We start from the raw sequence: 13,333 nt of genomic DNA, 5'->3' as shown, positions 1-13,333 counted from the left end.
AAAATGCAAAGATACTTCCTTCAATTTGACCACACCAAAAAATCTGACAACTGACTCAAATTTGTTTTATTCTATAAGTCATCCAATTATACGCGGCTTTCATATAATTATCACAAGTAGATATATGATATTCATATTATAAAGATCAAGAAAAGTAAAGTAAAAGACCCATTAATAGAAAGGGCAAAGTCATTAAGGCTAATTCAAAAAAAGAAGTCATTTTATTTTCTTTTATCACACTTCACATGAATTTTTTTTAAAGCTTAGAATTTTAAAAGGTCCACTGTCCAATTCATTTTTTTTCTGGGCAGAGTTTCTATGAAGTTTTCATTTGGGATAGATACAGAAGACATTGTCTTGGTCAATCTTCAGTAGCATGCATTCATTATAAAATAATAATAAAAAAGGCACAAGCACCCATCGCTCTAAGGCAGCAATTGGAAGCTTGATTTGAGAAAGCAACAACCACCCAAGTTTCCCCTCACTCACTTAATCCAATTCCTGGTATTTTGTTGGGGTTGTTGCGACATGGTTCCGGTCAGGTTTCTGCTTTTAATACCACTTATAGCTTTGTTAAATGGTTATGGTGTTGAGGCAAGAATCCGCCGATATAAATGGGAAGTAAAGAACGAATTCAAGTCCCCTGATTGCTATAGGAAAATGGTAATAACCATCAATGGCCGAACTCCAGGTCCTACAATCAGGGCTCAACAAAACGATACAATCATTGTTGAAGTTACAAATAGTTTGTTTACAGAGAATATTGCAATTCACTGGCATGGGATCCGACAGGTTTTACTTTTTTACTTTTTAATCTTTCAGCTCAACACTTGTGAAATTAAGTTGTGTTTTTATTTATTTATTTATTGTTTGACAGATTGGAACACCCTGGTTTGATGGGAGCGAAGGAATAACTCAGTGTCCAATTTTGCCTGGAACCACTTTCAAATACCAGTTTGTGGTCGACAGAGTAAGTTTGGGGAAATTTCAGAAGCTTATAGTATAGAATCATAGACTGAGAGTTTGAAAACTTTTGTGTGTTTGAATTGAATGCAGCCGGGGACATACGTGTATCATGCACATTATGGAATGCAAAGAGATTCTGGGTTATATGGATCAATCATTGTGGGACTACCTGATGGGGAATCCGAACCTTTTGCATATGATTATGATAGGAACATCATCCTCAATGATTGGTACCATAACAGCACTACTGAACAAGCTGTTGGCTTGTCTAAAGTTCCTTTTCAATGGATTGGAGAGCCTCAGGTGGATATATCATTACCTGTTTTTCAAGTCAACAAGTGTTTTGGTGATGATTGTTTTATGTAAGTTTGAAAATTTTTCAGTCTCTTTTGATCCATGGGAGAGGAAGGTTCAACTGTTCTAGTTTAAGTGTTCCAAGTTCAGACCCTGGCCTTTGCAATACCACAAACCCAGACTGCTTCCCTTTTAGATTAATAGTGGTCCCTGGAAAAACATATCGATTGCGAGTTTCCAGTTTGACTTCTTTGTCGGCTCTCAGCTTCCAGATTGAGGTAATGCTCGTCTTGCCTTTCTTTACAATACAATCGATTCTTTTATTCTTTTTCTTTTCTTTTTTCTTTTTTGATGTTATAAAGCATATGAGACAGCTATAATAGCATTAGATTATATTTGAATTTTTTAAAATTTTAAATTAAAAAACTATAATATTTTGATAATATTATTAGTCAGTAAGATTGAGGTTGTATTTCAAATAAAATTTATAAATTTAATTCCTTTTATCAAATATTATTTTACATTCAATAAATTAAATATGATTAATGTATTTTTATATTAAATTTAAAATTTTATTAAAGTAATATTTTAATTAAAATTTATTAATTTTACTAAAATTTGAGGAACACAAATTGTGAAAACTGCAAATTAAGTAATGGTTTTATATATGCAGGGCCATAAATTGACAGTAGTTGAAGCGGATGGGCATTATGTTGAGCCATTTGTTGTGCAAAACTTGTTCATATACTCGGGGGAAACTTATTCGGTTCTAGTAAAAGCCGATCAAGATCCCACCACGAATTATTGGATCACATCAAATATTGTAAGTCGACCAGCGCCCAACACTCCTGGTCAGGGCGTTTTGGTTTACTATCCAAATCATCCAAGGAGATCTCCTCTGACAATCCCTCCGGCAGCCCCCGTCTGGAACGACAGCCGCCCTCGGATGGCACAGAGTCAAGCCATTAAAGCTCGCCGTGGTTACATCCACACTCCTCCTGCAGTCTCCGACAGGGTCATAGTCTTCCTTAACACACAAAACGAGTTAAACGGAAGAAGACGATGGTCGGTTAACAATGTGTCGTTCACGCATCCCCTCACGCCTTACTTGATTGCACTCAAGCACAATTTAACCCACGCTTTCGATCAAAACCCACCTCCCGATGGCTACGATTTCCTCAACTATGATATCTACGAAAGGCACCCAAATGCAAACACAACTTCAAGTAATGGGATTTACAGGCTGAATTTCAACTCCATTGTGGATGTTATACTTCAGAATGCAAACACCATGAACCCGAAGAACAGTGAGACGCATCCATGGCATTTGCATGGCCATGATTTCTGGGTTTTAGGGTACGGAGAAGGGAAGTTCGATATGTTCAATGATCCCAACAAGTACAATTTGGTGAATCCGATTATGAAGAACACGGTGCCGGTACATCCTTTTGGATGGACGGCTCTGAGGTTTAAAGCAGATAACCCTGGGGCCTGGTCATTCCATTGCCATATAGAATCCCATCTCTTCATGGGAATGGGTGTGGTTTTCGCTGAAGGGATTGAGAAGGTGGGGAAGTTACCGTCTTCTATCATGGGGTGTGGTCAAACTCAAGGTCTTTAAATCATTCAATTTCAAAAGCTATGGTTTGACAATTATGTTTCAATCAGAAAGGATGATATTATTCATTTACAGTAGCTTAATGTAAATTTAGTAATTTTATCTTAAATTTTAAGATTTTCATCTGAGTTTGATTTTTTTTATGATGAAAATCATTAAATTCAAAATGAAAATATTATTATGATATTAAATTACTAAAAAAATATAAATAATATAACATCGTTATTTCATACAATTCTTTTCCTTGTTATTCTTTTTCTTCTACACATGTGAATAGTAAAATTTATTCTTTTTCTTCTACACATGTGAATAGTAAAATTTATTCTTAATTTGTTTCTAATAACCTTTTCTCATGTTTGTTGATTGTCTAAAAGAATGTTATATGTTATTCGAGTTCTATAATTGTAATTTGGTTGTCACTTCTAACTTTAAAAATTAAAAGAATAATATAATTTTTAGGCCTGCTTTTGTAATTGTATTTTTTTATTTATATTCATTTTGATTTTTGAATTTGAAAAATATAAAAATTTAATGATGTGACACTCTCATTATTTGACATTTTAAAAAATTTATATAAATTTTCAGTTCATCATGTGTATAATCTTTGAGTATCATATACAATGTTTTAATAATCAGACTAGTGATTGAATTGCTCATATAGTTGGTTCTTAATTCAATTGGTTTGATTGGTTCAACTTCTAGATTAACATTAACTAAAAAATTATTAAATCGATTCAAGTACTGGTTTTGAGTAGTTTCTGATTGTTCAACCCATTTGTTTAAACTAATATGCCGGTTGGTTCTCAGTCCAATCATTTCAACCGACCAATCTAGTCATGTTCCAAGAATATAATAGGTCACATCATCAAATATTGACGGAATTCACGTTTAGTGACTAAAATGGATCTAATTGTCAAGTGCAAGTAACAAAAGTGAACCAAAAAAAATGTAGGTACCAAAGTGGATTGAGTTACCAAATTTAAGGCTAAAAATTATATTATCCCAAAAAATCTGACATGTTATCTCATTTTATGTATATTATTATTTAAAGTTTTAGTTGAGTTGTGATCACCTTCAATCAAGTCCTAAATTAATTGTGAAAGCATCAAAAACCCAATATCTATATAAAGCTTTGACGGCTCAATTGTGAAATTACAAAAAAAACTAGATAATATTTTTATAAAACAATAAATATAACTTTGAGAATATTTTTATCTTTTTATATACAATTTAAAAAAATACATACACATAAAATTTAAACCAAAAACTTAAAATCTTCGATCCCTCAATTTTATCATTTTAACCCATTTACATTTAATTTCATATAAATTTATTACATTTTTTTTTGGAGGGAGGATAATTGCAGTAGACCGATTCAATGCATCAAATTTAATTTTTAATTGAAAAGGTTATCACTTAATTTAATAAAGTCAAACAACACCTACAAATTACGAAACGTGTTCGATAAAAGTGGATTAAGTCGAGATTTCTCTTATAACTTCAACTTCATCCAATCAACTCTTCAATTCTCTTTTTCTTTTAAAAAAAAAAGAAAAAGAAAAGAAAACCTCTTTTTGTAGCTTCTTGCATACCAATGCTAATGGTAGCCATTTTTTTAAAGTAAAATGTCCAACCAAGTGGACCGAAGTCCAGGGACTGCATTAAGGGGAGGCACTAGTAAATTGTTTCTTAGTCCTTCTAAAACATTTGAATTTTTAAGCTAATATTATTATTAAATTGTACTTTAATTTTTTTAAGATGGTAAAATTTTGTTATAATCTTTTTAAAAAAAATGAAATAATATATTAATACAGTAATAATCTTGATTCCCTAAAGTATATTTCTCACTTCGTCCCTGCCAAAGACTAAAACATGTTGCACCCCTCTCTCACTATGATTTCGAAAGGCAAACCTTCTGATATTTTTAGTTTTAATTTGTTCAATATTTTCATGTAAATCTTAAGAAAAAAAATCAACCAAGTTTCTTGACCTAATTTGCATTAATTGAATTCTTCTAGGTAATTTAATAAATCAATTAAGTTCATTAATAAAAACTATCAATGAACCAAAGTGACCACTAAATTTCGCTAATAGAGTTGACAAAATTCCTCTCACAGCATCCACGTTAGACTGATGCTGATGTAGCATACTGCCATATCAATAAATATTAAAAATTTTAAAAATTACATAACATTATAAAAATTATAAAATAATTATAACTATTTTTAAACATCTTAAGAATTATAAAGAATTACAGACAATTCTTCAAAAATATTTTTAAAAAAATCTAAAAATATTTAAAATTCTAAAAACAATCTAAATTTTTTTAATTTATAAAAATTCTAAAAATTGTATTAAGGTTTCAGTGAATATAAATCATTGTTTTTCCCAAAACAACTTGCATATTTTAAAAGAATATTTTTGTCAAATTCTACAACTAAGTATTAGTCACTACTAACCTTGCATGCACTTGTTAATTAATTCACTCTACACATATTGATTTCTTATCGTAAATCACTTGTTTTACAAGTTTCACTAACACATGAATATTATTCAATTTAGTCCCTCAAGCTAATATATCATGTACACATGAACTTGTTTACATTTCCAACTTTCGTTTCACTTAACATATCACTTTCTCACTTTAATTCTTATAAATTATAAATATTATTTCTCATGGGTTCCTTTACACTAATATTATTTTAATTTATTCTACATTGACTACACTTATTTTATCACATGCTTCACTGCAATCCTTTGAAAAATAAATAGAATTCATATAAGTACTTACCTATTTTTGCTAGATGTCACTTCCTTTGTTTCACTTTTCTCCCTTTCTCCCTTTTGTTACTTCTTTTCCTTTGTTCACAATTCTTTCATCACTCTATTTCTTTCTCTTTTCACTTTGATTTCTTCACTTTCTTAACTTTCTCTCGCCTCCATCCATGAACTCTAACAAGAAAACTAAGCTTTTTATGTTGTTAGGCACTTGATTTCACATGAAAATTTACTTAAAAATCAGAGGTATTGGGTAGTGACTTGTAATTTGAATTAAGAAGGACCAAATTGAAAAAAAACCAAAATTTCCTTTCTTCTCTTCTTGTGGGATATGTATATGAATGGGAAATATGAAGACTTTTCTTCATTTGTTTTAATAATTACCTTAATAAAATGATAAAAATATCTTAAGATAATAATTTCAATCCAATGGTTAAAATTTCATCTAACTTTCCATCAAAATTCAAGGCCCATTTCCTGCCAAAATTTCCTAAACTAAAAAAAATATTATTAACATAATTATCTTTAATCAATGGCCCATATTAATTCCCACATCATCAATCAAAATCAATAGCTCAAATTCAATACCATGTATTGTAAGGCCCAATATTTGCCCTGCCCGTAATAAAATAAACCAATCCAAATTTAAAAGTCCTCAGTCCAAACACATGGGCCCAGCATGGCCCAAATCGTTTTTAACCCAATACCCATACAATTGAAACCCTAAACCCAAATTTAACCCAGACCCAATTCCTAAAACAATGGCCCAATTACTATGAGGCCCAACGCCCAAAACAATTCCAAAAACCCTAAGGCAGTAGACAAACCCGAGCGCCGCAACAGCTCCACTCCTCCGCGCGTGTCAACCTTCTTCCCTCACGTGCGCCTCCGTACCCTCCGCATCTGCCACGCACACCGCTACATCAGCACCATATACCTGCAATGTCACAAAAAAAAAACAGAGGACAAACAAACAAAAAGAGGAGCAAAAATCGACAGCAAAAAAAAAAGAAAAAGAAAATAAGAAAAACAGAAGGAAAAAATAAATTTGTATTCTTTTCTTATTTTTCTTTTTATTTCCGAGTTATAAAAACCCCATGGATGTACCCTTTTTCGATTACACACACACAGAATATCAATACAAACGAAAGAAGTGAAAAAAATATTGAAAAGAAAAAAGGTGATTTGTTCTCTAATTTTTGTTTGTTTTATTTTTTGCCTCTATTCTCATTTCGTTTCAGTGAAAAAGAGTGTAAATAAAAGAGAAAGGGAGTTGGAATTCACACCTGGTTAAGTCTGCCGTTGAATCCCTTGTTGGTTCCAATCGGAACCAGACGGTTGGGGGCTCCGATGTTGAAGCGGCGGCGTTCAGGGGGTTAAGGCTGAAACCTTAACAGAGTTTCTCCCCTTTCTTTCTGTTTTTTTAAGAAATGAAGTAGAAATGTTTTTAAGAAAAATTGTTTTAAGTAATAAAAGGGAAACGGCGCCGTTTGAGGTAAGGCCTTTAGGTGTCAAAAAGGCATCGTTTAATAGTCTATACCCGCGCGGTGACCCGACCCGAGGGAAGGATCCGCGCGTTTTTGGCTCAATGGTATATTTGCGCTATAAGTCCCTCTGTATTTGGGTGTTGTGGCAATTCAGTTCTCTTTCTTTTTTAATTTGTACTGTGTATTTAACTTCGGTTTCATTTAAGTCCTCAGCTAAACGATGTCGTTTTCATTGTTTGGTTTTGAATGCCTAATTTGTGTGTTTATTTTTTGTTTCAGTCCCTCATTTTTTTTTATCGAATAAAAATTAATCCTTTTATTTTATTTATTTATTTATGTTTGCAGCCTATTTAATTCTATTTTGTTTCAATTAAATTTTTGTTCCGTTATTTCATTGTACTTTGCTTTATTTTTTCTTTAAATCTTGTTTCAATTTTGATTAAACTTTTATTAGCTTACTTTTAAGTTAAATTAGTTCTTATTTTGACAAATTTATTTTGTATTTCTAATAATATTACTATTATTAAATTCATATTATTAAATTTAACTTGACATATTATTAAATTCATCATTTATTAATATATATATATTTTTATAAGAATTTGATATAATTCGTACATATCTTAATGTTCTATTTTATGTTATATCTTAAAATTCATTGTTTTATATACCTATATGTTAAATGTTTACATAATAATAATTTTTAAATACTATTACTCTTATATAACTTATTAAATTTTTTTTTGTATATATTAATGTTTTGATTTTGCTATGATTATTACTTTTAAGTGTCTTAATATATTTATACAGATATTTTAAACCGATTTTATTTGTGTAAAATCAACTTCTTTCCAAATTTACTAATGCACCAAACCTTCTCCATTTTTTTATGTATACTAGTATATATGTATCATTACTACTCCATCATGCTACATTTGTTTCAAAAATTATGATTCATTAAAGCATTAAAATCATTTTATTCCGAAGTTTTTCAAAATATTTTGTGTTCATGATTCTCGAGAGGATTGTGCCCTAATTTATTGGGCCTCGATTCTTTTCGTTGAATTTAGATAGCCAAGTATTTCTTTTGCAATAAAACCGTACAAATTCTAAATAAAAGTTTTTAAATATTTCAAAATGTTGGATCCTAACTCACTGGATATGACATTTTGCTACCTCGAATTAAGGATTTTTAAAAATAAAGGCGATATTCGATATTTAGGAATTTTGGGAAATTGAACCCTAACTTACTGGGTTTTGATTTTTCATTTGACCCAAATAACCAAGTATCCTTCTCAAAATGCATGGGTTTTAAAAGTCAAAAGATAAACTTAATTTTGAATATCAAAATGTTGCACCCTAACTCACTAGGTGTGACATTTTATTTCTTTGAAGTAAGAGTGTTCTATTTTTCAATTTATTCAAGTTAAAAGGATCGTATTTTAAAATCTTTTCAAAATTTTGACACTAAGACATTAAATAATCAATTCGATACCAATTTTGGGCGTTATAAGGGTGCTAAGCCTTCCTCGTGCGTAACCAACTCCCGAATCTATTTTCTCAAATTTCGTAGACCAAAATTGTTTTTAAGGTGAGCCGATCACACCCCAATAAAGGATCAGTGGTGACTCCCAATTTTTATTTTTTAAGTCGACAATTAATTTTTGTTTTCAAAAAGTGGTTTCGACAGCTTGGCGACTCCGCTGGGGAACATGAGAGAGTCAGACCGTAAAATTGATTGTTTCCTGTCTTATTATCGAAAATTGAAAATTTGATTTGAAAAATTACGATCCTCTCTTTGCATTTGTTTGTATGATTACTGTACATTGAGTTTTATATCTTGGCATCATATTGCATAAAGACTGCTTAGTCTCACCTTTTTAAGTGGGAGTGAGAAGCTACTCCTTCGTGAGGTTTTCACCTTCGTGCGGGATAGTGCATCACTTTTGGGATGCATCCGTACCTATGTCTTCGTGAGATTTTCATCTCCATGCAGCCATAGGGAACTGTATTCCCTAGAACTGAACTCGGTCTGTATGAGCCTATAATGGGTGAAGATCGAGGAATCTGCTGGTTCGAGTACCTTGACTTTAGAGCCAAATCGCATGTAGAAGACTTTAGGAACCCATCCTAGGTAGAGGCACTCCAAATCCCTAGTGGTTACCCGACTAGGTACTTTTATTTTCCTTGCTTGCTTCTGTTTTGTACTAACCCCTCTTGTTGTATTTTGATTATGGTTGCATTGCATTTGCATATTAGGAAAGAGATATTGATTCAAGTCTGATTACTAAATTAGAAAGCTTGGCATGGAATACGGATTCCTTGATAAAATGGAAAATAATACGACTGGCTGAATATATTCCAAGAAACACATGAATGGTGATGAAAGAGTTCGTGACTTTACTTCATGGCTCCAGAATTCAAGCTGATTATCCGAGAGCCTTCGACATTCCAACTTCTTTAAAGAAGTCGATAAGTAGCACGAGGATGGGTAGACGATGGATCTTAACCAGGATCAAGCAAAAAGGAGATAGATGGGATATCCCTTTCTAAGTAAGGCTTATCTTAACATCCGGATCAAGGAAAGATTGACGTTGTTTCTTGGAGTATGAGGGTGAGGCCGTACATGCATCCATTTTATGTAAAGAAATTTCTCTTCTAGTAAAGTTTTCTAAATGTAATTGAATCAGATTCAACGTCTCTTTAGGCATCAATTTCATGCATTTGCATTACATGTATTAAAATCCATTGAAAGAGTCTAATTGAGTAAATTTATTTCAGCTAATCTGGAAAACCAACCAACCAAACACCCCTACGGTACTCGTCGCAAAACTAAAGAAATGGATCAAAGATTAGAGAAACTAGAGAAAATACCAAAAGAAATGCAAGAACAGCTACAGATGCAAATGAAGGAGCAGTTGGAAAAAATTCAGCAAGATATTAAGGACAAAATGCGAGAGTCTCAAAAAGACATGATGAATCGGTTGACTCAACTATTGACTGGGGGAAATGATAAAGGAAAGAGCCCTATGACTAATGCCGAAGAAGGAGGCAATGACAAATCTCTTTATTCTCTTGGCTTTACCCCTCCGCATGGCAGACCTAAGCGGAGATGCACCCGTGTAAGTCCTCTATCACAATCAGGCCTCAGCGGTTTCATGTCGCTGTCTTAGTGCCAATGAACTTCCAAAATGGATCAGGCATTAACCCTGGAGATAAACCTGTTAATCTCGCTATCCCTGATTTCGATGAAATGGCTGGAAAGGACAAAGCAAATAAAGAATTGCCAAAACAGCTAGAAGAAAGGTGTAAATGGTTGGAGGAAAAATTCAAAGCCCTGGAAAGCGCTGATAGTTATCATGGAATCGACGCTAAAGATCTGAGCTTGGTGCCAGACTTAGTACTTCCTCACAAGTTCAAAATTCCTGAATTTGAAAAATACAATGGAACTAGTTGCCCCGAGGCTCACATCACCATGTTCTGTAGAAGGATGACTGGCTACGTCAATAATGATCAACTGCTAATACATTGCTTCCAAGACAGTTTAGTGGGGGCATCGTCTAAATGGTACAATCAATTGAGCCGTACAGAGATTAGTTCATGGAGGGACCTAGCATAGGTTTTTATGAGGCAGTACAGTCACGTATCAAAAATGACTTCTGATAGAATCACCTTGCAAAATTTGAAAAAGAAATCGAATGAAAGCTTTAGACGGTATGCGCAGAGGTGGAGAGAGGTTGCAGTCCAAGTTCAGCCGCCACTCCTAGAGAAAGAAATGACGATGCTTTTCATCAACACACTGAAAGCCCCGTTCATCACACACATGTTAGGAAGTGCTTCAAAGAGTTTCTCGGATATAATCATGGATGGCGAAATGATTGAAAATGCCATCAGAAGTGGAAGAATAGATGGTGGAGAGAGTGACAAAAAGTCAGTCTCAAGGAGAAATGAAAATGAGATGAATAACATAGGTTACTCAAGATCAATTACTGTAAGTCATCCGAGAAAAGGGGTTACTAGTCAACAAGGTTCATTGAGACAAGAACTCGGAGTGAAGCAAGGTACAGAGAAGCTCCAGTTTACGCCAATTCCAACGTCGTATAAGGAGCTGTATTAAAGCTTGTTCAATGCGCACGTTGTTTCCCCTTTTTACTTAAAACCCCCACAACCTCCGTATCCCAAGTGGTATAATGCGAACGCACAATGTGACTACCATACGGGAATTACGGGGCACTCAATAGAGATTGCATCACCTTCAAAAAGCTAGTGAAAAACTCATCAACATGGGTGTTGTCAAGTTTGATGACTCATCTAGTGCAGAGAATCCGCTACCCAATCATGATTGATAATGTGGTGAATGCAATATAAGAAGAGGTGTCGGGAAGTATTCACATCAATGCCATTTATGAAGACACAAATGAAAATGGACCTTGTTAAATATCTGCCTTTATAAATCTGTAGTGTTCTAAGCAATTGGCTTGCGGAAGAAATCTCTGTAGTCTTTAGAGCTTATTCAGAGTAATGTTCAGAACATTTTTGTTGTTTTTAGCCTAAAAATAATAGAAATTTCTTTGTGAAATAGGCTAATGTCTGAACGTCATTATTCTAATAAAATACATCTTTGTATTCATTTTTGAGCCAATATTCTTTCATTTTTTGTGAATACCTATTCTTTTATTCTTTTGGATTTTTTTCCACATTATTCTTTCATTCATAATTATATTGTACAAATAATTATTCATAAATTCACACATTCTTTTGTATATTCTTTGGTACTTGCTATAGGTCCTCAGATATCAATAACATGAGTGACACTGCAACAGACTTAGAATCTCCTTTTGAGCGAGATATGCTTTTAGAGGGATCACATGACTTTGAAAATGACATGGATTGTAGCCTATCTCCGAACTTGTTGAGGATGGTAGCATAAGAGGATAGATAGATCCTACCTCACAAGGAATTATTAGGAATTGTGGGCTTGGTGAAGATTAGAATTGACCTGATCGCAAAGACGAAGCAACACCTTATTGAGTGACCTCTAGAGTTCAAAGATGTCTTTGTATGATATGTCAGGTTAACTGCTGATAATGAAATCTGCACAACAGCGCGATGTCAGAAATTTGCAGTATGAACGATGCAATCCTTTGCCGGGGCAATGCCTTTCTCGTTGACTCAGCATAGCTTTGCCCATTTAAAGTCGAGTTTCCATCCCTTCAAGATGTTGTTGGATTTTATCCTGATGGAAGAGGAAGATGAAAAGTTTCGTAGTTTCGCCCCAAAAGGCTCTATAAAGGAAATCTGATATCAAAGAAGATTCTTCGAAAGGGATAACAAGGACTTGCCTAGCCCTATGAGCTCAGATTCAATCAAAAATCAAAATCAAAATCAAAATCAAAATCTAAATCTAAATCAAAATCTAAATCAAAAAATAAGAAAAAGAAAAAGAAAAATCAAAGTCAAAAGCAAAAATGAAAAAAATAAAAATAAAAATGAAAAATAAAGAGAAAAAGAAAAAGAAAAATGAGAGGCCAAGGCGAAAACCCGCAAAGGGCGCCTTGTGACCAAAGGTGGTTTTGAGTTGAAAACCCGAAAAGGGCGACTCAAATTTTGAACGAATTGGGGCATGGACATCACCATTATCGAAGACTTCTAATGGGCATTGCTTCATTTTTGAGATCATTAGTTACTTCGTCAAACGGGTAGAGGCCGCTTCATGCGTCAATGTCATCATATGCCGGTATAGAATTACAGAAAAGACGATATCATGAACGTTAGCATGATAGCTGAGGTCTGTGATCAATTCAAAATCAGACACCATAGTTCATCACTGTATTGAATTGCGAAAAATAACTTAGACTTGCAAGGACTGGCATGAGAAATTACCATTTGCCCTCATTGCTTGTCAAACATCTATACTGGGGCAACACCTCTCTTTTGGTTTAGGAGATCGAGATAGTTTTACTTATTGAAATCCACTCTCTCCGGGTATTAGCTAAGCTAGAGTTGGATGAAGTAGAATGGATCCAATCGCAATGTGATCAGTTGAACCTAGGAAAAGGGTTAATAGCTACTCATTAGGGTTGGATGTACCAGAAACAAATGATACAATCCCATAATAAACAGGGTCATCTTAGAGAATTCCACGAGAGGGCTGGAGGTTGAAAAAAATCCTTCCTCAACAAAAGGATTC

The 13,333-nt window shown here is 33.5% G+C and overlaps 1 protein-coding gene across 1 annotated transcript; it reads left to right on the top strand.

Moving 5' to 3' along the window:
- Positions 1-276: 276 nt before the first annotated feature.
- Positions 277-3,108, top strand: LOC107945499 (L-ascorbate oxidase). Its single transcript, XM_016879537.2, has 5 exons — positions 277-792; positions 878-970; positions 1,057-1,269; positions 1,350-1,538; positions 1,934-3,108. The coding sequence occupies exons 1-5, from the start codon at positions 529-531 to the stop codon at positions 2,879-2,881; spliced, it is 1,707 nt and encodes a 568-aa protein (XP_016735026.1). The 5' UTR covers positions 277-528; the 3' UTR covers positions 2,882-3,108.
- The last annotated feature ends 10,225 nt before the right edge of the window (positions 3,109-13,333 follow it).

This window comes from Gossypium hirsutum, chromosome D12 (genome assembly GCF_007990345.1).
Source record: "Gossypium hirsutum isolate 1008001.06 chromosome D12, Gossypium_hirsutum_v2.1, whole genome shotgun sequence".
NCBI classification, from domain to species: Eukaryota; Viridiplantae; Streptophyta; class Magnoliopsida; order Malvales; family Malvaceae; genus Gossypium; species Gossypium hirsutum.
Note: the sequence above shows the minus strand (reverse complement) of the source record. Positions and strands in the feature narration are given on the sequence as shown.

Bases quoted from the DNA above. Each gene is read 5' to 3' on its own strand.
- LOC107945499 (XM_016879537.2), top strand. From the start codon at position 529: ATGGTTCCGGTCAGGTTTCTGCTTTTAATACCACTTATAGCTTTGTTA. The intron at 1,270-1,349 runs GTGGATATATCA...AAAATTTTTCAG, and splicing joins AATGGATTGGAGAGCCTCAG to TCTCTTTTGATCCATGGGAG. The intron at 1,539-1,933 runs GTAATGCTCGTC...TTATATATGCAG, and splicing joins CTCTCAGCTTCCAGATTGAG to GGCCATAAATTGACAGTAGT.